Below are 27322 nucleotides of genomic sequence, written 5' to 3' on the forward strand. Positions count from 1 at the left end.
ATTTCCCCTGGTTTCTAGGTGTTTCTTGACCCATAGGTTTTAATGGGCTCTTAGAGCCCTTACCTACTTGCCTTTACTTGAGTGAAAGTAGCAAGTGTCATGTGTACTCAGATTTATAATTTCTTTCATTCCTGAACTTGTTTTCTGCCATGGTGTCACTAACTGCAGTGTCAGTTGAGCACTCAGAGTGTTTGATGGATTGTCTGCTGTTCGTGATTTCCATGCTGAAGGAAATGGTACGAGTGACCTGAGATTTGTGATTCATAAATACCACCAAAATTGACATCGAGTGGGGAAAGAGAAAGGGGGAAGCGAGTATCCCTGAAAGATATAAAAGACACCTATTACAGCAAAGTAATAATTGGTACAAAAGAGAAGAAAATGTCCCGGAGAACATTTGAAACTCTGATGAGGGCCAGTGTGGAACAGTTACACGGATTTGATTTGGTCACTGAATGCATTTATATTTAACATATAACTATTTTCCATATATTATGTATTTACACCTACTTGTCTAAATTTTATGGGTATGCTGAACATTTTGTGGATGTATTTGTATTAATTAGTGGAAAGCTGTATATACATATATATATATAATTCTGAATTAGGCATTGAATGTGTAACACTTGCATTCTTTATGTTATTTAAGTTAGCTTTTATGTTTTGTGTTCTTCAAACCATAGCATGAAACTTCTTCTATGATAAAACTACAAAGTTAAATTGTACTTAACCAATCAAAGAATGCAAGAAGTTATGGCAACTGACTTGAAAAGCATGGCTTTGCATACAGATTTTGTAAGTGGAATCTGAATGCCTAAGACAATTTTTCTGTATGGAAGTGTTAGTTCCTGTAACATACAGTTGTGCTGAATACATTGAAATCTGCTGTTCTGATCTGTTTGCGGTTTTGAAACATTCATTAATTCTCTTTGCATTCCTGTGTTACTTCTGTGACCATCTGCCCCTTTGTATTTCTGTACTGCCTCTTGTGTACCGCATGTTTCATGTAGATACTGTACAAATGGATGAGAATGTTTGGGAGATATTTTATTTTATACATAGCCCTTTCTGAAGGTGAGTATTTTCTGGTTATCCATGTCACTTTTACCTACTGAAGATCATACTCATAAAAACTCAGTGCATATTTTTAATAGTAGATATGCAAATTAAGAGAAATATTATGTGTAAATATTTTAATTTTTGGAAGGAAGCTGCCTATACAGTCTTTTTTAATCTTCTAACTACTCTCTTGAATAACAAGAATGGAGAGAATTCATAGGCTGAAGGTTGTACAACTGCTTTTTTGTTAGCTTGTCTTTTTCAAAATTCTCCCTTTCTCATACTCTGTATTAGTCACTAGTCTGATCATTCTCAAAGTGAATTCTCAATTGAAAAGCTATGTTGGTTTGCAGCGCTATATAGAAAAAGGCAGTCTGGATAAAGATTCCAGTTCAGGCTTTAGAAATTTTACCACATCCAGCTCAGTTTCTGGATCTGTTACAGAAATGGGTTACAGAGCAAGCTTTAGAAAAGACCAGAAATGGTTCCAGTTCCAGCAACTGCATGTATAAATTCTACTAGCTCTAGCTCTAGTGATGCACTCTAGGCAAAGGCTCTAGATATCCACCTCTCTAAAGGAATTTTTAGGTAAAACCCTCTAAATGACCTCTAACAAAGACCTTTATAAAAACAGCTTCAGGATGGGCTATTGAAAATGGTACTTATGTAGCTGGAGCTCCAAGAAATTGACTGGACCATCAAAGCTGAGTCCAGCTCTGGAAAAGACCTCAAGATCTGGCGTTAGTCCAACGAAAGGGTTCTAAAGGGCTTCATAGTTGGCAAGTTTCACCTCCAGATGAGTGCTTTAGAAATGGCAGTTGAACACCTATAGATGCGGTTCTAGGAAAAGATTCTAGCAATGACTCTTGGTTCCACTTCAACAGAGGGCTCTGTAGAAGCCTAGCTCTAGCTCGAGAACAGACCTGATGAACAACTCCTCTCTAAGCACACTAGGGAAAACTGGACATAAATCCACTTCCAGAAATGTACCTGGAGTGAGTTTTTTGGGAATGTACCTGGCCACCTGGAACTATTGCCTGATCTTTCACAATAAGACTGCAATTTTGGATTCATATAATATTTAGAAACGTGGATCAAAATGCTTACTTGTAGCACTGAAAAGCTGCAAATACATTCCTCAGACTGCTTTGCATTTTCATTATCTTGGGCTGGCCTGCATTTTGCCAGTTCACATTATGGATTTAAAGCTGCGTATGGTTCTGAATGATTGTTTTAGCTACTGGAAATCACAGGTTGTCATGACATGATTGTGCTCTATTTTGATTGCCAGATCTTTTGAGCTAACAGCAGACAGGGGGTTCAGCCTGTAAGCAATACACTAGAGTACACTTCTTTTTCTTTAAAAAAAAATCCCTCTGGTTAGGGTCTGAGGACTGGGCAGTGCAGCTTTAGGGCAACTTGATGCTTGATGGAGTAGTACAAATTACAACTAAGTAGCTCCTCAGCAATTCTAGTTTGGGAAAGAGTGATGGACTTCTTCAGGAGCCTGTACTCACTGTGTCTGTATCAGGCATAAATGGGATCTGTATTCTCTGAACTCATTAAATACCAGGCAGAAATTGAGAGTTGAGGGCAGATCTCTGAATATTCCTGGATAAAAGACCCGAGTGTATTGTGACCACCAGAGCAAGAGACAGAAAGCTGAGACTAGGAAATTAAGTTAGAAATTACAAAGTTAAGGGTTGCCTCATAAAAGAGGCAGGAATTGAGAGAGAGACATCAACCCTGAAAGTACCTTTAAAAGTGTGTTGAAAATTAAAATAAAGATGCCTGTAATTCATCATGCATTACTCTGTTTTCCTATGAACTGAAGAAATAATGAATGATAAAACTTCATAGCTTATTTATTAAGAGGCATTGCTTTTAATGATGCATGATAATCTATTCCTCAAGATAGTCCTTATCGTTAGGGGATGGCTTCTGCTGGCAGCATCTTTGCTGGCAGCATTAGTATGTCTTGGGGTAGCCATGGGAACGAGTAAGACCTTTCAAACACATTTAATGAATCTCTGTACGTTGAATTTATTGCTTTACTAAAGGACATAAAAGCATGAGCTTTGACATGTCCTTGTATATATCTTCCTACGTGCAAGTCTTCCAGGTTTCTAAGAGAATGTTAATTTTTTCAATTTCTTTCTCACAGTATTATTTGTAATGTATGTAGTGATTCTGAAAGCTAAGGGTACGTACTTATGCATGTCAATCTCACCAGCAACATCTGTCAATTAATGTAATGTAAAATATATTGGTACAGAGGAGCTGATACACCTAAGAATTGTCTACAGTGTACACAGGAAAAAATCACAGAAAAAGACATTTGAATAATGATGTACAAAATAGAAAATGGCAGAGAACTGTCAACCATAGTCTTTCAGCAAAAGGGATATGAACTGGTTTTGACAGTATTCCTTTTGACAGCAGAGGGAAAGCTTAGTAGAAAAAAGACATCTGGATAAAAATTTAACTCCCTCACACAATATATGTTAGAAATGAGGAAAGGGACCTCAACTCCAGATATCAGCAGGTTATGAGCAAAAGCAGGTTGTTTTTGGTTGCTCTGTGGCTGGTAAAAATAAAACTCAAATACACAAATATGTAGGGAAAAAAAAAAAGGAAATATCTTTGACAGATCAATTGAATATACTGACAATAGGTGATGGCAAATTCTTTCAGATGTATGCAGTCGTAACTAACCAACTTGTCTAAACAGAGACCTATAGGACTGATTCAGTACTCTTTAATAAAAGAGCATGAACAGAAGTCCTATTAGTACACATCACACTGTCTTATTAGTATGGGTCCTGTCAAGTGGGCTTCTGGCAGTTAAAATATATCAGTTTTAAAAACTTTGTTGGCAGTGCTCATCATGATAGTAGGTTGAACATACTTTGGGGAATAGAAGCTGCCCTCAGTGCTGCCAATTTTTCCTCTAAGAAATCCAGTGTTGTGAGCTAAGCAGGTCTCTACTCAGGACAGAATGGGCACATCGTAAAGTGCTAATGTAAATACAGTCTGAAATGTCAAAACTCAGTTTTGTTTCTCCATTGCCATTTCTTTTAAATTGTTCCTCATCTTGCTGCTCCTGCAGATGATTCCCCTGCCTCTTTGGCACAATATTCTATACAGTATACGTTTTCTCAACTCTGACTAACTATATAGAAATAACTATGGATAGATAGTAACAGTTTGCATTTTGATGTCAAGAATCCAATTATCTTTGCTCAAGGAAAATTTCTGCTATGCTCATATTTCTGCAGAAATAATTCTGTGGTATTCAGCCTATGATTTTTTGTTTTTTTCAACAGAAGGGGTAATAAGTACAAATATCCAGTAATTAAAGATGTGATGTTACTTAACCTTTTAAAATATCTCTTTACACCTGGGTTACACAGTAGGCCCAGCAGGAGCTGTTGTTTGTCACTGTGCAGTTTGAGTTCTCTGATTTGATTCTGCTGATTTGTTGGTTGGTATGGTTACTGCTGCGTGAAACCTCTTCTGAGTCTGGTGGCCAACACCGTACTTCAGTGAGTACATTTCTGTGATTGTGTGACTCTGTGAATGAACAAGGCTTTAGGATGTCTGGGTGACACTGGCATATAGCTTTCCCATAACACTTTCTGTGTAGCAGACCCTGTGCACATTAAGTTACGTACTGCAGTGGATGAGTTGACTCTCTCATTCTGGCTGCATAGGTTTGCAAGGTCAGTAACACAGTCAGCCAAGAAGAGTCATCCTGGTTTACACTTAGAGGTGGAACTTCTTGTTTCCTATCATCACTGCCTCAGTGATGCACATGAGATAGAGCAGCACTCATCTTACCAGGTTTCCATCTCATATCTGCTGGTGTGTCAGATCAGAGTAGCCTCTCAGTGTTTTTCAATTTATCATAACTTGGGTGGAGACTGATTAAAATCACATTTTAGTGTGGGAGGGGAGACCCTTATGAGCATTACCACAGTCACAATATCTCTTCGAATACAATTTTTATCAAGTTAATTAATGAAACAAAGCAAAAAAAAACCAACACCCAAATTTACACTTTCACATACCAGATCTAGGTCATCTTTATCAAAACAAAATGAAGTAGTTATTTTGAAATTAGCCCTCACTACAGCCATTTGTGAAAACAAATATTTACATTGCGGAGGTCCACTTAACACAATTAATGTACAGCTTCCTAAGCCTGTCATCTTCATAGGCTTCTGGGCTGAGTACTGGGTTGATCACAGTCAGAGAGGCCAGTCCTGGCCATTGGTCTAATGATGCTTGGATTAGTGATGCCCACATAACCAGAAGCCTTTCCTTTCTGCCGTGGAACTACCCTACACTCTCTGTAGCCTGAAATGCTGCACAAGCAGCTCTCTTATTCCTACTTCCAGGAAAACAGCCAATATCTGCATATTTGTCTATATATCCAACTATTTTGTTGTCTAAATGTCTTTATCAGCAGTGTTAAAGAGCCAACATTTCTCCTCCACCTCACCTCCACAGACTTTTTCAATTAACTTGTTTTTTCTTGGAAAAAATACATTTTTTCTGTTAACAGGATAATCATTTCATTTCCAGTTCAATTTAATTCCACTCTTACACATTGTGTTTGTATAAGAGGAGTCACTGGGGATTTTGCCTGACTGCTGTGACTTTTCTAATATGATTGAGAGTGACTTGGCAACTGCATCAGTCAGTTCCTTCAGGACCCTGAGATGCATGCCATCAGTCCCCATAGAATTATACTCATTCAGTCTCTTGATTTGATTTTGGACTTGCTCTTCTCTTAGAGTGAGAGGGATTTTGTTCCCCCAGCTCCCATCTAGAGGTTCTGGGTTCTGAAAGGCACAGTGAGTCTGGTAGCCTGTGAAGGCTGAGGCAAAGATCCCATTCAGTACTTCAACCTTTTCCATGTCTGTTGTAACCTGCTTTCCCTTGTCATTTATCACGGGGTACCAGTCTACCTGTTGAGTCCCTTCTTGTTATTTTTCACATCCCTCGCCAAGATTGGTTCCATCCTTGCATTTTCCCCAGGCCACTTGTCCCTTCTTGCACTGCCATACATGGCCTTATTTCTCCGTTTGACCAGTAGGTCCTTGCTGAGCAAGGGCCTGCAGACAGTTGGATTTTTAGAATTAAGGTAAAATTTTTAAACGTTGTGGAAATTAAGCACCTCTACATCTCTCTCTTCTGATACAGTGCCACAGCATTTAACCATGTGCTGTATTGAAGGGAAAGGTCATAGATAGCTGTGTGTATAAAAACTGTGCTTAATCCTCTGCATGCAGCTATTTTAATATAAAGACAGGGTTAAAGGGGGGCTCAGTCATGGGTGAAGTGCTGTTCAAAGTAGCAGCCTTGCCAACTGTTTCATTTTACAATGACTCTCATACAATAACAGCAGCTTTCATTTTACTTTACCCACACAAATCACAAATTCCTCACTCTAATGAAAGATACCAAAAGATAAAACAAGAATGGTGAGCAAAAGCTAGCAAAGATTATTGCTTCAGATTTCATAGTATGCTATGATAGCTCTATTTTCCAGATGTACTGCTGGTGCAGTCACGGGTACATTGCCCCAGTCGGATGTAAAGGGCATCATCTTTCATACTCTAGGATGAGCCTAAACCCAGGATTGCATAAACCAGTGATTTCTTACAGGCATGTGACTTCTGCTGTCAAAACTATGAAATCCTTAAAAATAATAATTATTATTATTTTAATTTAATTAAAGCAGTTATCCCTCGTAGAGATCTGCTGATTGCTGTCTCTCACAAGTGTTTTTGTGAAGAGATGGCCTTCACCTCACCCTTGGATGCTTGGCAAATGGTAGCAAATGCAAAGCAAGCTCTGGCATTCTTCAGCTACATTAAGGCGCTATCAGATAGAACAGAATGATCTCCGTGTGCCAAAAGTAATTTTTGTTGAAGTTCTTAGCTGTATTTGTAGTGTCTGTCTCCCAGATTTTGCAGCTGTATTTCACTTCTTCAGCATAACAAAAATATAACATTCTGAACAATTGCATAGAAAGACCTTAACTCTTAACTCTTCTACTGATGTCAAAGCAGGAATTTAGTGTTTAGATGATGGTTAGAGACTAAAAATAAAATAAGAAAAAATAGGAAAAGCAAAGATTATACACCAACAATTCCAGATAAGGAATGTATGTCATGGAACTGAAATAGTATTTTCAAAAAATGTAAAACTTTTCATTATTTTTCTGCATTTTGTTAGCATATTGATAATTGTGTTTAATGTGTTCAAATATTTTGCAAGCCTTGCACTTTTGAATGCAGGAATTTCACAATATTTTTTTTAACTTTGAATGAAGACATTTTCAGTGCTTTAAAAAGTTTCCCCTTGAACATGAGCTAATTAGGGGATATTTTCAAGTGAAAGATCACAGTAAATAAAGGAGTTGTAAATCCATAGTAACAGAAATTGTTATAGCCATTTTCTGAATTTATTTAGCCCTAGTGTAAGATAAATAAGTTAATTGGAAAAAGCTTAATTTTTAATCTTGAGTTTGTACCTTGTTACAGTATAGTTCAAAAGATGCTTATCTACCCCTCATCAAACAGGTTGATAGATAAGTTAGAAAATGCTTGATCCTTCTAGCGAACTGAGTTATGCATTTGGAGATTGTGTATCAGCATGTCAGAGTGAGCATTTGAAGTGTCAGTGTATGAAGTGTGATGCAAGAGCTTACTTGGTATTTGTCCTGAAACATTCATACCCAAGGGGCTTGTAGATTCATGGGGTGATTCAGGTTGGAAGGCTGCTCAGAAGGTCATTTTATGCACTTGGCTTCTCAAAGAGTGTGACTTAATTAGTCAGGGAACGGACCAAATCACAAAGCTAATCTAGGCTAAGTCAAATGCTGTATATTTCTCGAGATGGGAGCAACCAGGCGGAGGATTCAACTCACGAAAAGAGATGCAATTCTCATCTGTAAAAACAGAATCTCCAGGATCTACTACAGAGAGTAATGGGGCAAAACATGCAGATTTCAAACGCCACAGGTGTCTCTGCATGGTGTAATAGAGAGAGGACTTTAGTGATGTTCTGTGAACAAGACTTGGCAGTGAGTATGTATCTTTGGACGTGGACAGTGAGCCATAGCTGGAAGAGGAAGTTTTTTAAGACTAAATGCCAGAATTTCCTTTTTGCTGAAAGTGTTACTCAGTTCTCTGAAATCACTTTATTCATGCAATCCGGTTTATCTTCTTAGCCATTAGATACAGTTGATCTTTAAAACTATTTATAAGAGCACATAAACAAATGGTAGCATATAAACTGTCTTGGAAGAATTAAGAATCTTGTTTAATTTTCAATTAAATCGTAAGAGCTCTGAAAGTTCTGTTGTAGTACAATGGGGATTTGCCATGACTTCTTTGCACCACTGTCTTGTTTTCAAAAAGCTTTCCAATCTTCTGTGTGGTTGATGCAGTTCATTATTTATGTCAGTATGTAATTCTGCAATGTCAAGACCTAGATCAAAATGCCTGGCAAGCTGACAATTAGTATTTCTTTCTGCTTTATCTGAATTTGATAGGGAATTTTCCAAGGAAAGAGAAAAAGCCAAGGCCCGAGGGGACTTTCAGAAGCTACGTGAAAAACAGCAGCTTGAAGAAGATCTGAAGGGATATTTAGACTGGATTACACAGGCAGAAGACATTGATCCTGAGAATGATGAAGAGGCTGATGAAGAAGGCAAACGGAACAGTATGTGTTCTTTACTCAGTGCTGATTCTGTGTGGAATGGGTTGATTGCTTTCAGTGAGTTACACTGTGGAGAATGCAGCCTAGCTGGTGTTGATCTCTGATTTTAAGTTTGCGTAAGTGTTTATTAGCAGAACAATCATGTCCATTGATACACTGATACTTGAAGTTATGGAAAAGAATTTAAAATTTTACAATAAATTTAGAATTTTTCTCTGACCTGTCCATTTACAACTCTTAGCCTGCACTCAGTCTACTCAGATTGAAAAACTTTGCTTTATTTGTATTCTCTAAAAAGTTAGTGCATATAAGCTGCCTACTACTAGGTATCATCGTAAGTCCTTGATCAAGAAGAATATGTGTTTTGTGTAGTTGCATGCAGTAGAAGCAATGACTTAAAAAGCTTGAAGTATACAGCCAAACCTCCAGTAGAAGAATAACCTCGTGCTAATAGGATTTTTTGAGTTTCAAAGTGAGGAAATGACACTCTTGATCATTCTGATATTCAAGAATACCATTATATTGACTCTTTTCTACTAGAAGTTTTCATATGCAATTAGAAATTGGAAAATTTTGGGTGCTTTAATGGAATGGTAAGAAGTATAATTGTCACTTACTTATAGCGTATCAGCGTATATAGTAGTGTATAATGGAAATAGTAGTCTGTTACCACAATAACTTTCTAGTGCTTCTGATCAGAGTCCCAACATAAAGAAGCAAGTTAGTTTTGTGATCTTGCAAAAAGTATGAGTTATCATCTTGTTTCTGTATGTGAGAAATTTTAATTAATAGCAGTATTTTAATGTAATAATTTTATATAAGGTATTTTAGTTTCTTAGCTGTGTCTGCATAGTAATAAACAAAAAGAGAACTGAGAGCATGGATGTTGCTGGTATAATACTGAATGTAAGATTAAAGCCCAAATTCCAATATAGGTATTGATTTTAAATAGCACCTTATTATTCAGTTCAAACTCCAGAAAGTATACGTAAGGCATTGTGTTACAAGTAGTTTGCCAAAGGCAACTCAGAAAAACATTTTTTGTGTTGAAATAATTCATTTTTACTGTACTCCTTTTTTGCACTAGCACTGCTACTTTGTGAACTGCTCTTGAAAACTATAGCCCTTTCCAGGAGCTTAAATATTGACTGTTGAAGATAGGAGCAACAGTTTTCTACTGCACTAATTTATAAGTGAACACTACAGATAGAAATGTGAAATAGATAGAACATTACAGATTGACATGAGTCTTATCTAGGGCAGTGCATAAAAGCCAAATGGAGTTGACTATATTAGTTATTGTTAATAATTTTGTTTGAAAGGTATGCATAAAATATGAATTTATCAGTATGCAATCCTTAAACTGAGAAGTGAATAAGTGCATATTTTACAAAGTAAATATACTGTACAAGTACACCATACAGGATTGTGGATGATGTCAACTGTGCTGTGACCTGTGGTCACCACTGACTTGGTTTGCAGGCGAAATCCCTGGGAACTTTTTGCATCCTGTTCCAATGGTCTGCTTGTTAATACACTGCAGAAGAATCTTTTGGTCCAGCATTCTTTAAACAGTTTATAGATCATGTTGTTCTTTCATAAATCAGAAATACTTGTTTGCTTAGTTGTTAGTTTTGAGAGAGTTTTTTTAATTGACATTGTTAAGGTAGGCATTCTGGGGTGATTTAAGAGCTGAAAGAGATTTTCAGCGTAACAGTAGGATAGGAGATGTAATTAATTAATTAAATCCCAAGAACTGAATTTCAGATGGTTGCTTCTATTTTAAATATAAAAAAACCAAAGCCAAGTTACTAATATGCAAAATACCGAAGAATACTAGAAGCCTCATTATCAGTATTGTAAAACTACTGAATACTTGTGTTGTATCTTCAAAGCCCTAATACATTGCCCGTCAGCTGGTCCTAATACCCCTACAAAGCCAATGTTAGTAGTATACCTTTGACTCCTGAGAAAAGTAGTTGAAATGTAGATCTTCGTGAATGAATTTACTGTGGGTGATCAATACTGCATTGCTCTTCAGTGAATAATGTTTCCTTTGTAGGTGGTCAGCTTTTGTATACTTAAGGGATATCTATTTAGTCCCATCAGCTTGATGTCTACTATTCTAGCAGTAGAGCATAAAGAGAGCTGCCAGACCTGATGTGATTCCTGCTTCTGCAGCTCTGCTGGCATTGTAGTTGTTTTGAGGAAAGAGAAGAGATCAGGGTGGTAAAGGTTTCAGTATACTTAACTGTGGCTGAGATGTTGTGAACTGCTTCTGGCAAGATACTGATCTTAACATCAGTTTTCCTCCACAAAGCAGACACAGCACATACACGGTTATCTGGAGTGGTCTCTAAGTTGTACATTCCAGTCACATCACAAAAATCATTTCTGGTTTGGCTGAGTCATAAAAGGTTCAAAAAATGCTTCGCGCAAGCTCAGTGTTTTGTTTTACAGTCAACTATTGATCTGGAAGCATTCCTTTGGCACTGAGCAGGCTTGTGTACGTGTGTGTTGAGTGGAAATTTCCAGCAAATAGTCTCCTAGCACTCCTCTGGGTTTATGCACGTGTGCTTGAATATGGGGCTGGGGATTTCATTTTTAGTATCAAATGCTGCAAGATGTAAAGGAGAAAGGTTTGCTCAAGCACTCCATTTTTCATTCAAAAGTGTTCTGCTGCACATAGTGTTGTGTGGCAAGGTGTGATGAGAGAGCGTGAGTTATCCATTCAGTTACTTCAGAGAAAGCTTTTGGGTTTGGAGTATAACTGTAATAATAAGCTACTTGTTTGTGAACGACGTGAAATTTAGCTAGCTATCATCAGGTCAATAATATTGAGTAGTCAAGTTAGGAAATAAATTTAGTTCAAATATACCAATGATTTCTTGCTTCAAAGAATGGTCTTCAAAGCAAAAGAGAGAGCTGGGCTCCAGTGTGGGTAGAAGAAGCCAGAGTCCTACACTGAGCGCCTCTGGACAATCAAGACTCCCACTGATGTTATGGTGATGGAAGATCACCATAATGATCTTCCATGATGTCCGAGAGCTTTGGGTGTAGGATACAGAAGGTCTTCTCCATTCCTTTCCGGCAGGAAAAGGTGCAGATCTCAAAGGCAGTTAAATCAGTAACTACTGGTTTCTTATGTGATCCTGTAAAAACATTCAGGTTCCTTTGCATTTTAAAAGTTCTAACTAGAGTTATTTAGGTTCTAACATAAGTTATTTATGTGTGAAAACCGTGCATTTGTACTTTTTTCTTGCTGGTGGGCAAGTATTCATTGCTGTTGAAAAAGGGAAAATCTTTTAACTAGTAGAATTGCCATTGTGTCTCTAGGAAAAGACTAGCTGTTATATTTATATGAGCTAAAAGCTACTTACTCTGAAGTCAGCAGAAAGAATCTCCCATTGACTTCAAAGGAATTCGAAATTAGCTCAAATTCCAAAAATCCTGAGAGGTGAGGACTGTAGCTCTGATAAGCTTTTCTTTTGGCAATTTCAATTTGTTTTGTCTAATACTGCTTGTGCTGTGTATATGGACACGTTTTTATTTTTTTTGCGTTGCAACTGCTGCCATCTACTGTGTAAATGCTGGGATTACATGTACTTAACGCGAAGGGGTTACACTGGCTGACTTAATGGAAGAAAAGAAGAAAAGCAGACTTAGTTTCTTTGGCCGGTCTTCCAATAAACATGGTAAAACATGTTCGAGTTTGCAGTTGAGCTTTCTCTGCATTTGATGTGGTAACTTTTGAAAGCACATACTATATGCATTTTCTGTATCACAGACATATACATCTACAGCATGGAGATACTGGTGCATGCAGTTCTGCTCTTCTAAGTGCATGTTTCTGATAGACTGGTGCTGCAGTGCTCTGCCTTCTTAGAGCATGGTTTTTAATCTGTTTAGATTTTAACTGAAGTGACTTTAAATGTTTTTATTTAAGTCCAGGCTTTCTTTTTTAAAGATACCATATACAAAATATGCTTTGAATTCAGGTGTGAAAAAATCCATGACAGTATGTCACAAGCTTTATAATTTATAGCATGGCTATAATATAATAGTATTTGCTATTGTAATTCTACTTTTAATGTAGAATCTAACAACAGAAAAAGAAAACCCTTACTGTATCTGCTCTTGTTTTTGATAGTTTTCTGTAATTTGTGTTTTCTTCATTTTCTCTCTCACCCACAATGGAGGCAGACAAGGGTTCTTATGTGATACATACTTTCAGATCTGTTCCTTTTTAATACTGGTGGATGTGTTGATTTGACATAATCACAGTGACAGCAGTTAGGAGATCTGGTTTTAGTCCCATGTAAAATGAATATTCTGGAGCAGCTGATATCCTTGCTGTCATGAAACGATCACTATTGTGACTCAGACTGAGGCTTGCAAATCTGGTCTTTAACAGAAAGTGTAAGATTAAGTCAGGAATTGCTACAACGTTATGGACTCACTTTCAATAAATAGCTTAAAATTATTTACGTACTCATATATGGTGAGATGGATTATTTCGCTCTCCTTCCTCTGTCATGTAACCAAACCAAACCATTGCGACCTATTGCGAGTTTTTGAGGGCTGACAAAAAAAAAAGAGAGCCCACAAAAATGAATGCTGGCAGTACCAAAATTAAATCTGCGCTGTGTAAACAGGCACCTCACTACTGTGTCCTGTGCAACATCTTCCTGGCAGCCTCTCCGTAAGCTGAACTTATCCTGAGGTTATTCACAGGCAGAGCAGCGAGTACCCCTTCTTTCTGATGTGCTTTCTCTCACCTTCTTTTGTGCTTTACATAAAGCAGATTTAGGGAAATTTGTGATGAACGTGTGATGAATTCTCTTCTGGGATTTTTTTGTTCTGATTTCCTTTGTGACCACCTCAAAGATTTGGCATAAAGAATTCAGAAAATCAGTGTACTGATTTGACAAAGAATTAGGACAATATTGAAGGTAATGGAACTATGGAATTATCAGCCAACCAGTTATTACAGACACAAGGAGAGCATTCTGCAAGGTTTGCTTGAGAATGTTGCCAGTACAGCACCGTGTTTAGTAATCGTAAGATTCTCTCCAGTAGCTGTTTTCTTATCCTCATAAATAAAATGTAATAGCTGATACTTTTGGCCTAATTTCTCTATCCTCAGAAAGGCATCAAGCTGCATGCTGTATGTGAGCTGTACTGCCTAATGCAAGCATTCTTTCCTTTAAAATAAAGGCAAAGAAAAAAAAAAAGAAAAGAAAGGAAAATTTGCTATCTTCTTGTGAGTGCTGGAGTACCAGTTTAAAGAACTCAAAGCTGGCCCTCAGTGTGCTGTGCCCAGCACACACCACCCTCTCAAAGCTGTGCTCCTGCACTGTGTCTTTCCAAGACTTGCCAAGTTGCTTGCATTAGTTAGTGTGAATGTGGTCATGCAGTGCTCTTTCTCTTTCCATCTAGCTAAAGGTTTAAAGACTTGTAAGCATTGTTGGAGCCAGACTTACACGTGTTGCTTTTCTCAGTACTTCTGTCAAGTTTTTCTGATAGACAAATTACAAGATAATGGTAGTTGTGTTCCTCATTTCAGCTGAACAGGTTCTTCTTCTCATCCCTTTTAGTAACACAGCACCTGCAAGTCACTAATGAAGCTAGAGCAGTACCCTGGTTGAAATGAAGGGTGACATCCTGACTACAGAACTGAAAATAGGAGCAAAGATCTTTGTCTTTGAAATTTGTTTTTCTTAATGCAGCCATATTCAAAAAAGGCTGATATCATTGGGTTAACATGGGTTCAAATTATATTACTTTATCCATTTTTTTTTTAATTATTTGTCGTGTCTTCAAAATGAATAGCATTTGAGTGATACTGAGTGACTGGATTCTAGGTAGTACTCCTAGATGACAGAAGGGTTGGTGTATTGGACATGAATGTGAGAAGCAGTCACACGTGTTGCCTGTGTAAAACTTACTGCAAAGGTGAGCCTAGCTCTGTTTTTATAGAGCAGCTCTTAATAAGAATGTTTGAAAAGACTTCTGCACTCTTACGTGTGCAGTTGCCCTTCACAAGTGCTAAGATGTTCACTTGGTGGCTTTCAGGTTGTGTTTCCTAACAGCAGGATGTCACACAGCAAAAGACAGCTATTTCCTTACTAGACAGAGAAACTCCTTGCATTTTTTACAAAAGACATTGGCATTTTTAAGTAATAACTCTTCATTCTGGAGGTCTGAGATAGTGCTTGAAATAGTTTTGTCTATTTTTTTCTTCTTAAAACATTGACAATATTAATTATTCAATTTGGATGCCAATGAAGATTGTCTGCTTTAGTTTTGAATGAAATTCCTTTTAACTCCATGACTGAAAGCTGTGAAGTTGATACAGGACTAGCAGGGTTCATTTTTTTAACCTTTCAGTTATATAATACTAGAATTGAGGCAGTTGCAGGTGCTGACAAAAAAAAGGGGATTTTTTTGTATATACCGTAATTAAATTAATATTTAGAAAGAATAACCTAAACAGAAGAACCTTGTGAAAAAAGTTTTGCTGTGCTTACTGCTTGGAGTGCCTGGTTTTATTCAAACACCTGCATGGATATTTTGTATTTTCCTTTGCTATGCCAAGTCTGTGTTAGCATTTCATACTGTGGTTACTTACATTTGTGGGGGCAGGTTCTCAGCTTTTGCTGCATAGAGCAGTCAGTCTCTTAAGTATGGAACTGATGAGCACGTAAACCTTCCTCCCTGTGACCACTAGCATGTATCTCTAGGTCAGCACTGAGGCAATATAGAGGCTATGGAGAAACACTATCAGCTCTCATTTTGTACCTGATTTGTAGACAAAACAGAAAATTCAGTGCTTGATTCTCACTTATATTAATGTGTTTAATAAAGCCCACTTCAAACCTCTTTTGAGCCACCAAAATAGTGGGAGATCCAGAACAGAAAGAAGCACTGTAGCACTTCATTACTCAGTCTACAGACACATTCTTTGGAATATGTATATCCCAAAAGCAATAAATTATCAGGAGGCACAACCCAGAATACCCAGATATTATTTTATGCTTTTTTTCTTGCTGTTCTACAGTAATTTCCACACTCTTTTTTTTCTTACTCCATATGGTATTATATTCTACTGTATAAGCCAGAAACATTGATTTGACATTTTTCTTGTTCCTGAGGTTTTCTTTCAGTACTTCCTTTGCTCAGAAGTACTGTTTCCCCCTAGGAAAACAGGAAGTACTGAGAACTTTGGTTGTTCAACCTTTCCTAACACTTATTCTACATTAGTAGAAGTAAATGGTGATGAACAATTGACAAGTGAGCTTTGTCTATTAAATCATTAGCTGCAATTGCTAACTCCGATCCCTGCTTGAGTGGGGATTGGACCAGGTGACCTCCAGAGGTCCCTTCCAACCTCAATTGCTCTGTGATCCACCACATGTGTGGTAATTAACTGATGTGGTACAAATGTAACAGCCCCCTTTCTGCTAGCATCCCTTGTAGTACCCATTCTGACATTCCCAGTGCTCCTTCCTGATTTCTCATATGATATTTGCGGGCATAGTTGATTTTTAATGTCTTGCTTTGATAATTTCATAATAAAATGAAAATCATAGAGTGGCCAGTGTGATCAAAGTGCAAGTCCCTATTTTCGGAGGAACTATAGCATTTCTTGGAATTAGCAATGTGTTAGCAAGAGTTCAACTGATAATCACCTCCAAAGTGGTAACAGGATACTTAAAAAGTCACAGAATCTAGCACTGGTTTATTTATTAGTTACTGTTCTCTTTGTTCCACATTTTCTCTACATTGCATTCTGTAGTGCTTTTATGCAGTTATGACGAATAACTGAAACAAAAAAAGAAGTTATAATACGTTCTGGTGTTCTGTGTGCTTTCTTTTGCTATATGTGAAGGACTGATGAAGTGTCTGTTTAACTTCATCTGCTGTTCCTTAGCCCTTCTAAGTTCTCATTAGATCTGCAAGATATGGAGGTATTCTTGCCATAGAGCAGGAGGTCAGATGCTGTGAAATGCCCTGCTTGGCTATCAATCTAAAACAATTGCTGTCTCCTAACAGCAAGCATGCCCACCAGTGAAACCGAGTCAGTGAACACAGAGAATGTGAGTGGAGAAGGAGAGAACCCAGCATGCTGTGGGAGCTTATGGTGAGTACACATTGATGGTTCAGTCCAGTGGGCAGCTCAGCATCCTGCAGCCGTTGGCACATTGCCCCACAGTGGGATGGAGCAGAGAGAGCTAAAAAGGTAAAAGTGCTAGAACTTCTAGTTTGATGGAATGGAAGAAAGAAAGGAAAAGGAAGAGAGAAAGAAAGAATAGAAGAAAGGGAAGAAAGAAGAAAGGAAAAGAAAGAAAGGGAGAAAGGGAAAGAAACAAAAATGTGGTACAAGTGCAGTTGCTTACCACTTGCTGACCAATGCCAAGCCAGTCCCTGAGCAGTGAAATCCCCCAGCCAACCCCCCAGCTTTTATTTTTCAGCACCGCACTGTATGGTGTGAGATATCCTTGTGTCCTGTTTGGGTCAGCTGTTCTTTCCCCTTCCAGCCCTTCTTGCATACCCCAGCCAACGTAAGAAGTTGTAAGTCCTCAACCAAGTGTAAGGACTGTTCTGCAACATCTGAGATATCAGATTATCAACATTATTCTCATCTGAAATCTAAAACACAGCACCATACCAGCTGCTAGGTAGAAAATTAACTCTATCTTAGCCAAAACCAGGACACCCCCTCACCCTTTTCCTGTAAGGTTTTATTGAATGTAATTATGATCCAAAATGGATCAATGTGAACAGTAAGGAAATTGTATACACGATAGTATTTGCTGTTTGTTTGCAAAGATTTTCCTGCTTTCCCAGCATATTCTTCACCATCAGATAATTTACTTAGTTTTAAATTATTTCCTTTATTTCACTTAGAATATTTGTAGAGCTTTTAGAATGGTATTACAGAAAATAAGTAACAGATAGTAACATTTTAGCATTCACAAAGCGTTTTGGGAACATTATTGTTATGTATATGTAATTTCAATTTATTGATTTGAAAAATTCTATAATTCCAAAGAGATTGAACTTGTGTTAGCTAATTTTTCTGCACTCTTAAAATTTTATTTTTCTTTTCTTTTAGTCAAACCATCTCAAAATCCAAGTTCAGGTCAGTATTTTCCTCTCTTTTTTAATTACTTTATTTTCTTGATACACTTCATTAAGGTCTAATATGTTTATTTTTTATTTATTGTACTTTAAATTTTACTGTTTGAAAATGCCAAATCTTGATCTAATTTTCAGTCTTCTGGCCTGGTTCTCACTCCAACCTCAGGAATGTTGTTTTGCAATAGAATTACTCTGTGTCTCAGGGCAAAGTAATTCAGGACATAATTTTTCAACAGTATTTGTTTGACTGTGAACTTTTTTGCTTTTGGATAAAAGTAGAAAATACTTTTTATTGTATGCCTTACCTGCTATGTCGCATGTGAAATCTGAAGTTAGTCTTTGGAAATATGATTCTGATAAGTTAGATGGAAACTTGGTTAAGGGTATTACATCCTAGAAAGATGTAGCAATTATCTGCCAGTTTATATCAACCATGTGTTATTCTAGTATATTTATATATATATATACCTATATATTTATATATATATAGGTAAATATGATCTATTTGTAATCTTCCAGCTGGATTTGAGATGTTTTGATACTAGAGCTGCTGCTTTTCTATTCTAGTACTGAAGGCAAGGGTTCCTGCACAGATTTTAGTGCCCACAATTACAGAAGAATTTATCTTGAGCATCAGTCTTTATATCTCTGTGAGCTAACTAGTGAAAACACGAGGTACTCCTAATTCAAAGATACAAGATTCAGAGATACACATGGTTTGAGCAAGAGAGTACAATTTAAAAAGTGTCATGTTATTCTGAAACACCACAGATAAAAAACTGAATGTTGCTAGTTTTATATAGATCTACTACCAATATAGAAAATACAAATTAATTGCAGATAACCAAGCTAAGCTTCATAGGCTGTGGTGACTGACTTGATGGGATACTGAGTTCAGTCATGATGCAAGTCTGGACTTCCCATTTCAAGTTAGTTTCAGATTTGTGACTGGAACCTAATGACCACCTAAACATGAATATTTGAGCAAACAAAAGTGATATTCGGAACATATTTGTGAGGAAATGGTTTTCTTACGAATAGTTATGAAGAAAAAGCAATAAATTATTTAATGAGAACATAAACACTGAATAATTTGGTTTGTTGTAACAAATTGTATCAATTGAAATTGTCCTTTGTGGTTTGAATACTTAAACAACAGCTATATTTTGTGAAAAATGCTTCATAATTTCATAAAACAGTATTATGTCATTGCAAATTTATGAAAATGATTTTTTTTCTTCAAAATAAAAGGCTACGTTTCATTCTTCCCCCATCATGACGTTAGCGCTTTATAACTGGGAGGAATGGTTACTAAAAAATAGAAGACTATTGAGAGAAATTCATATAACGTATTTTCTCTTTTTGTATATTCCCAAGTTCTTTCGTCACAGCAAGCCATCTACTTATTGATTATTTCTACTTATTTCTTTAGTTATTGCAATCTAATGAAAGTAGACCGTTACTGTTTTTCTCCTTTTTGAACTTTTGCTTCATTTCTTTATTTTTTTAAATATGCTCATGTCATTCAAGCACTTGTACACGTGCGTGCCCTAGCACACTCTTCAGGAGCATTTTCGTATGTGTGCCATTTAGTTGGAGTATTTTGTCACTGATTCCACAGGCCCTGGGGAAGAAAATTCCCATTGGCTTTAGAGGGTGATGACTCACAGACAGTGAGGCTGCTCTTGGCTGGTATAAGTAGAGAGATTCAAACAATATTATCTTTATCACGTTTGCTTAAAAGGTTGAGTGTTCTATAAGTCTAAGAAAAGCTGGTTTGCCTACCTGTTTAGTTGGCCCTCCCGTTGCTGGCTGTGAGCATCGCACTCCTGAGCCAAGGACTGGCAAGATAAGAGTGTTCTTGAGTGCAGTGTGGCTTTAGGTCAGGACAGGGTATAGATCCTTTAAAGAGTTAGAATACTGCGAAGGTCTGAAACATCTTTGTACCATTCAAAACATGTATTTATTTCCAGTGCTACAAGTTTAAGGTGTGCAAAGAAAATGTTAATGTCTGAATGCGTTGACAACTCAGATGTTTTCATGGCAGCATATTGTACGTAGATTCTGTTTACTGAGAGAGATTTGAAGCATTTCTAACTTTACATATAGTCAATACGTTATCTCCTAATTCAGGCACTGGAAGTGATAACCAGTATACCTAGTTATTAGTAACAAATTTCAAAAGCGGGTTGGTGTCATTTTTATTCCTGTCTGCATAGTTTAACTTAAAGCCTACATTTTGAGACTAAATGTAATCTCAATTCTATTTTGCTTTGTGGACTTTTTTTTACTACTATTAATTTTATGGGGCCTGGGAAGATAGGTTACTTGATTGCCTTGTTACTCAATGAAGTATTGAATCCAATTCAATATAATTGTCACTCCCAAAGATGTGGTTTACTTTTAAAAACACTCAACAAAATCTAAAAGAGGAATAATGCACCTACTCACACGTGTATACTTGCACTATACTTCTTCAGAGATGAAACCCTCCTTAAGTTGACATGCATTTTCTGTATAATAAAAATTTACTTTTATTTGAACTTTCAGTCGACGCTGGCGTCGCTGGAATCGATTTAATCGAAGAAAATGTAGAGCTGCAGTAAAATCTGTCACGTTTTATTGGCTTGTTATTGTCTTGGTCTTTCTGAACACATTAACTATCTCATCAGAACATTATAACCAACCTGACTGGCTGACCCAGATCCAAGGTACAGACAAAAAATATTTGTCCTGTTTGTAACTGTGGATACTTGCATTCTGTATATCTTTCATACTTTGTCATTTTGTTTGTTGCTGTCCTGAAGATATTCAGCCCACCCAAAAGGCAATGCAAGAAATGATTGACTGTATTAGATTTTCGTTTCCATAACACAGCTGAATTGCATATCAGCAAAAGAATGGACGATACTAAATTGCAAATACCTGTACTTTTGTTGTTAAATCATGCTTGAAAGGTGAGGAAGAAAATGGTGATTGGCACAGCACACACTGGGCTGCATTGTTCAATTTTTAGTGTGGACTCAAGTTGTGAATTGAGCAGCCATGAAGTACCCAACATGTTGGAAAAACAACTAGTACTTAGGTTGGCAGGAAGGTTGGCATCCTTGTGTAACTGATGTCACGTTAAGCAACAAATACTGTCCGAAAGTAAAAAAAAAAAAAAAGTGAAATTAATAAAATTATTCGTTTCTTCCTTTTTAAGCAATAGGCCTTATAGAAAGTATAGTATTAAGATGTTAAAATGAAAATGGAAGCTATGAGAAATATCATGTTATTTTTTTTTTTTAATATTTTGTTCCAGATATCGCAAATAAAGTTCTTCTGGCTTTGTTCACCTGTGAAATGTTAGTAAAGATGTACAGCTTGGGTCTACAGGCTTATTTTGTTTCTCTTTTTAACCGCTTTGATTGCTTCGTTGTTTGTGGTGGCATTGTTGAAACCATTTTGGTGGAGTTGGAAATTATGTCACCCCTTGGAATTTCAGTGTTTCGCTGTGTTCGTCTCCTGCGTATTTTTAAAGTAACAAGGTAAGATTAACTAATACTGCTAACTTTAGGGATAGCTGAAGGGTGATCAGCAATTCTTTTGTAATACTTCATCATGCACTGCTCTTTTACTGTTCTTTTGGTTGGTTGTTTTTTTTGGTGGTTGGTTTTGTTATGTTTTTTTTTGGTTGTTGTTTTTGTTTTTGTTTTGTTTTCGGTGTGTGTTAACACACGCATTTTAATTTATAGGCACTGGGCATCCCTGAGCAACTTGGTAGCATCCTTGTTAAACTCAATGAAGTCCATTGCTTCACTGTTGCTTCTGCTTTTCCTCTTCATCATAATCTTCTCGTTGCTTGGAATGCAGCTGTTTGGAGGCAAATTTAATTTTGATGAAACTCAAACAAAACGGAGCACCTTCGATAATTTTCCACAAGCTCTTTTAACTGTATTCCAGGTAACTGTCTTTCATCCCCTATGAAACATTTTATCTTTGATGATCAGCAGAACTGTTTAAGTGATCATGTTGCCCGAAAGCAAAATCACAAATACTATTTATTCAGTTTACTTCAAGTAGCATTCTGTTCATTGAATTCAGTACTCGGGTAATTCTGCACCATTTGTACCATTTGTTTCATGTCTTATTTGATCTATCTATGCAACATAGCTGTCATATTACTTCACAAAATTAAATCTCTTTTGTCCATCAAATTTACACTTAGAAAAAGAGGTGGCACGTTGTCTTATTTTTATTAATTTGTTTCCTTTAACTTCATTAACTATATAAAAGTTCAGCTTTTACCTGTGGGAAAATTGAGATGCATTGTTAGAGGGCATATTTGCAAATGGATTTATATCAGTTACTATAATATAGAAATAAGTTTAAAGAGACACTATCAGGTTTATTACTATTTTAAAGATTAGAGATCAGACTAATCAGTTCCATCTTTCTAACCATTTCCATGTTCAGCTTTGCAGACGTTGCACATTACCACAGTGTTTGGTTTCAGATATTGTAGGTGAATGTTTAAGGCAGGCACTGTAAGACTCAACGCTGTATCTGCTTCCTATCTCCTCACTAGTAGTTTTTGTATACAGAAAGTTAGCTTTATTGTGTATTTTGGGCACAGGAAACATAGTTTTCTACTGTTCTTTTTGATGATGAGTTATTAATAATATATTTGCTTCTCAGATTCTAACAGGTGAAGACTGGAATGCTGTTATGTATGATGGCATAATGGCATATGGTGGTCCATCATCTTCAGGCATGATAGTCTGCATATATTTCATTATCCTCTTCATCTGTGGTAACTGTATCCTTTGTGCTTCATGGAAACATCTCCAAATAGAACTGTGTGTAAGGGTGTAACCATGCCAGGGGCACAAGCATGATTTCTCCACAGGAGATTAAGTTGCAATGGATGTGCATGCTCATTCTGCACGTGCTCAGTCCTTTGAATTGACTTCATGGAGCAATTCTCTTTTTTACATTCCCTGATGAATGAGATTCCAGGAATCTCTAAGTGCATCTCCAACTACTACAGTGGTAGGAACAACAAAAAAAATATTTTATTCTTCCTTCAATGGGAAAACAACCTTGTTCCACCTGCTTGTCTCTTTTTGATATCTCTCCTCAAAATGAATGGATGTAGTTTGATCTCTATGACAGTAATTTCCTGTTCATCTTTTTGATGCTTTGTATAGATCTTGTTAGGTCTGACACATATCGACAATGGAGCCAGTGATCCACTGCAAGGACCAGATGAGAGAAGTTGACAAGGAGAAATATTGAGTCAGCTAGGATTAAGTCTTCTGAAGCACTCCCCTTCCCTGACTTCTGTATGCTGGAAATAATCCCTTGGTCCCATATAGCAACAGAAACTAGTGTCATTCTCCTAAATTCTTAAAAGATCAGGAGGTAATAAAAGGGCAAAAGCATTCTATTTTCTGTACTACACTGTACTTATATCAGTATTTGTGCGTAACTGATACAGACTGAAGTACAAAATTCGATGTAGATTTTCATAGACACAGAAAACAGAGCATTATAGAAATAAATTTTTCAAAATGCCCGAACATTCTTGACTTTCAAAAGACGATGTTTTGTATTTGAAGCATGCTCAGGCTAACATAAAGTTAAGTTTCATTTTATTTAAAAACAAACAAATAGCAAGTGTTCCATTATTTTAAAATCAGTGATCCTGCTGGATCTTGGCTGGTTTTACACCGAGTATTATTCTGTTCTGTTAAGTGAGTGTTGTTTGCACTACATTCCAACATCACCCGTCTCTACACTTAAGGTTGGGAACATGGGATTTATTTCTCTCACATTGTCAGTGTTTATACTGATAATACTGATAAACAAAGTGCTGTAAGACATAATGTCCTTAAAATGATTTGAAATAGATATCTTGCTAAATGTCTTCTTGGCCATTGCTGTGGATAACTTGGCAGATGCTGAAAGTCTAAATACTGCTCAGAAAGAAGAAGCAGAAGAAAAGGAAAGGAAAAAGAATGCAAGGTAAAACAGCTTAGGCGTGATGAATGAGCAAGAGAAGGGAGGAGGAGAGAAATAAGTTTTTTCCTGTAATTCTTTCTTGCATAGATGACCTCGCTGTTTGCAAAATTTATTGGACTTTGGAAACACAGGACAGAATTTACCTTGACATTAAAGTAAGACCCAGTTAGAATGATTTTAGATAAAAGTTGGCTAGTGATTGGGAAAATAGGATGACCTAAGGAGAGAATGATAAGCCAACTGATGTTTAAACATCACAACTGTAGGATTTATTGTACAATTAGAACAGGAATGTATCTGCTCTTGCCAGAGAAAAAGACATTTGGAATCAGTTCTGTAGGCCTTATACAGGCAAGAAGAAGACCTTTCCTCAAGATTAGTACTGCTTATCAATGCAAGTTATTTGAGTCCAAGAGCACATTTTATCCATCTAGAAAGGAGTAATGATCATGCATTGAATTTTTTAGTGATTAACTTCTGCAGTTAAATTCAAAGTGGTAATGTTTGAAATGGATCAAGTGTGTTCAAATGCAGTAGATTTTATTACTTTGACGACTGCTTCTGTGCAAATCACTTTAAATATCGCTTAAATTTTTGACTGTATGTTTTTATGTGTACTCAACTTTTAAAAATATGCTTATAATTCATTCTAAACCTCCTGTCCTTATGTGATTTGCATTGTAATTGTTTTTTGCTTGTTTGTATTTTCTAGAAAAGAGAGTCTGGAAAATAAAAAAAGTGAGAAGTCAGAAGGTGACCAAAAGAAGCCCAAGGATAGTAAGGTGTTTATTTTTAAAAATATATCTTTTTAGGAAGGAATTCAGGCCTGCTATTCTTTATGTGATTTCTTTTATGAAGTCATCATCTGCACATTTTTTTCCAGGGAAAGGAAGCAGTTCTGATGCTTGGCATCTTTGCAGAATCTGTTAGCCCAGAAAATCCTTTTGATTTTAATATCCAAAGAAGGGAAGGTCAAATTTGTCATTCCTGTAGGATCTCTGAATGTATTTTGCCTGGTAAATCCAGTGGAAGAAATTAGTAAAAGATGAATTCTTAGTTGAATTTTCAACCATTATTAGTGATTTTTACCAAACCTGTTGGTCATATTGTGATTATAATTTGCACAGCTAAAAGAATACGGATGTTATAGAAAATTATATTTTAAATATATATATTAAAATGTCAGTTCTTCTCTCTTCTCAGGTTTATCCTGTTTTAAAAGATCAGGCTAAATATGGGCATGACTTTCTTGATTTCAGAGTCTTACTTGTTCTGCCTTCTGTTAAACTCTGTATGCAAAGCTCTACTGAAAACTATTTTCTCCTCTTTCATGGCCATAGGTTACAATTGCTGAATATGGAGAAGGAGAGGATGAAGATAAAGATCCTTATCCACCCTGTGATGTACCAGGTATGTGAATACCAGTCCAAAGACAAAAACATTTAAATTTGTTAGCTAAAATATCATAATCTGCTCTCTCTGAATCAGCTCCTTTGAAGTCAATGAAGCTGCATTCTGTTATCAGTGGATAAATGGGCCTCTAAGTTGCTAAGTACAACATTTTTCTTTAGCTCTCTTAAGAGTATAAACATGAGGGTTAATATTGTGAGCCTGAAGGCTTTTGTGCTAATAGTAACCTGGATGTGAAGGCTAATTCTAAAATGTTCGGCAGTAAAAAGACTTTCCAGGGCTGAAGGTGTTCAGTCACTATTATCTCAGTATCTTCCAGTCCAGCAAACACCTCTATCTAAAAATCCATTCTGATTGTTTCAACACCTATTACAGAAATCTGTTTTTATCTCACCATTGGATTGCTTGTTGACCAAACTGCACAGAGTCTTACAATACAGCTCAGGGATGGGCTTATAGAGTTTGAGCTTGTGTGGGGCTTCTGGCACAGGAGGAGGGGGTGTGAGTCCTCAGCCTCTCCTCACAGAACACGCCCTCCAGTCTTTTTATCAGCTTTGTTGCCCTCCTCTGGATGCTTTCAAGATCATCCAGCATTTCTTATATTGTGTAGCCCAGAGCACAGGCATTATTCAAAGTGAGGCTGCACCAAGGCTATGTCAGAATCACCTCTTTTGACCAGCTGGCTATGCTATGTTTGCGAACATGGTTTACTCGCTTGGCTGCCAGGGCACATAGCTGGCTCATTCTGAGCCTGCAGTCACCTACTACCCCCAGATACCTTTCTGGCTGCTCTCCAACCATTCATCTCCCAGACTCTACTATTTCAAGTGTAGAACTTGGCACTTACCTCTGTTGAACTTCATGCTATTTGCTGATTGTCTAATGCTCTAGTCTATCTTGATCTCTCTGCAAGACCTCTTGTCCTACTGGAGGTTCAACACCTCCTCCCACTTTTTGTATCATTAGTGAACTTTCTAAGGATGCTTTCCAATCCTGCATCCAGATCATTGATAAAAGTGTGAACAGGACTGGCCCTGGAATCTGACCCCAGCCAGACATAGCTTCATTCTCTATGATCCTTCTTTTAGATGACGCTATATATAACACTATTTCCAGTCCTCAGCGATCTCCCGAGACTCCCAAGACCTTTGGTAAAGTATTGAGAGGGATACAGCTATAACATCTATGAACTCTTTCAGTTCTCTGTGGTAAAACCTGTCTGCCCTCTGAATATTCATAGATTTATTCACATTTTTTCATGGATGTTTAAAGCTGTGGTATGTAATATACGGTAGATGTGATATAAAGCTATGTAAATATAATTTTTTGTGTAAGCTGTGTATATATATTAATACAGTTTTATATTGCTATGAAATTGATAAATTGTTATTGAAATTGATAAAACACTGAATTGTATATAATACAATTTTATATTGTTATGAAAAAAATTAATCCTTTTTATTTTTAGTAAAATAAACGCTTAATTTATAGTAGGTGAAGATGAAGAAGATGAGGAGGATGAACCTGAGGTACCAGCAGGCCCACGTCCCCGTAGAATATCAGAACTAAATATGAAGGAGAAGATAACACCGATCCCTGAAGGGAGTGCCTTCTTCATTTTCAGCAGCACCAATCCGTAAATATCATTCTGGAATATTCTCCTTTAGCTCTTCCAGTGGTGAAGGAGTAGGTCTCCTTGCACTGAGTGTACGGATAGAACAGCAATATCTGCAGCAAGATAGGAATTGGTTTCTAAGGGACTTGATAAATAAAAATAATTTGTTAAATACATTAATTTGCCTCCCACTGTCAAAGATTATAGTATTTTTTGTGTATTGACTATGAAGCCTGCATAGGTCTGAAAAGTACCTTTTAATGTCTACTAGCCAGCTATTCTCTTAGTCACTGGATATAAAAGATCTGAACATGAACTATGAGGATTTTTGCATGAGGTAGAATTCCTAGAAAG

The 27322-nt window shown here is 36.9% G+C and overlaps 1 protein-coding gene across 3 annotated transcripts in view; it reads left to right on the top strand.

The window, feature by feature from the left end:
• Positions 1-27322, top strand: part of CACNA1D (calcium voltage-gated channel subunit alpha1 D) — a 170238-nt gene that overhangs the window by 84706 nt on the left and 58210 nt on the right. For 2 of the 3 annotated variants that reach the window (XM_031555545.1, XM_031555546.1), the window contains exons 9-19: positions 8627-8796; positions 16849-16936; positions 17912-17938; positions 20488-20648; positions 21242-21467; positions 21675-21882; positions 22618-22738; positions 23832-23946; positions 24656-24725; positions 25284-25353; positions 26845-26989. In XM_031555545.1, coding sequence (XP_031411405.1) covers positions 8627-8796; positions 16849-16936; positions 17912-17938; positions 20488-20648; positions 21242-21467; positions 21675-21882; positions 22618-22738; positions 23832-23946; positions 24656-24725; positions 25284-25353; positions 26845-26989 — 1401 coding nt within the window. Of the gene's footprint in view, positions 1-8626; positions 8797-12410; positions 12489-16848; positions 16937-17911; positions 17939-20487; positions 20649-21241; positions 21468-21674; positions 21883-22617; positions 22739-23831; positions 23947-24655; positions 24726-25283; positions 25354-26844; positions 26990-27322 lie in introns of all 3 variants that reach the window. The other variant, XM_031555547.1, reaches the window with a different exon arrangement.

The sequence above is a fragment of the Meleagris gallopavo genome, chromosome 14 (genome assembly GCF_000146605.3).
Source record: "Meleagris gallopavo isolate NT-WF06-2002-E0010 breed Aviagen turkey brand Nicholas breeding stock chromosome 14, Turkey_5.1, whole genome shotgun sequence".
NCBI lineage: Eukaryota > Metazoa > Chordata > Aves > Galliformes > Phasianidae > Meleagris > Meleagris gallopavo.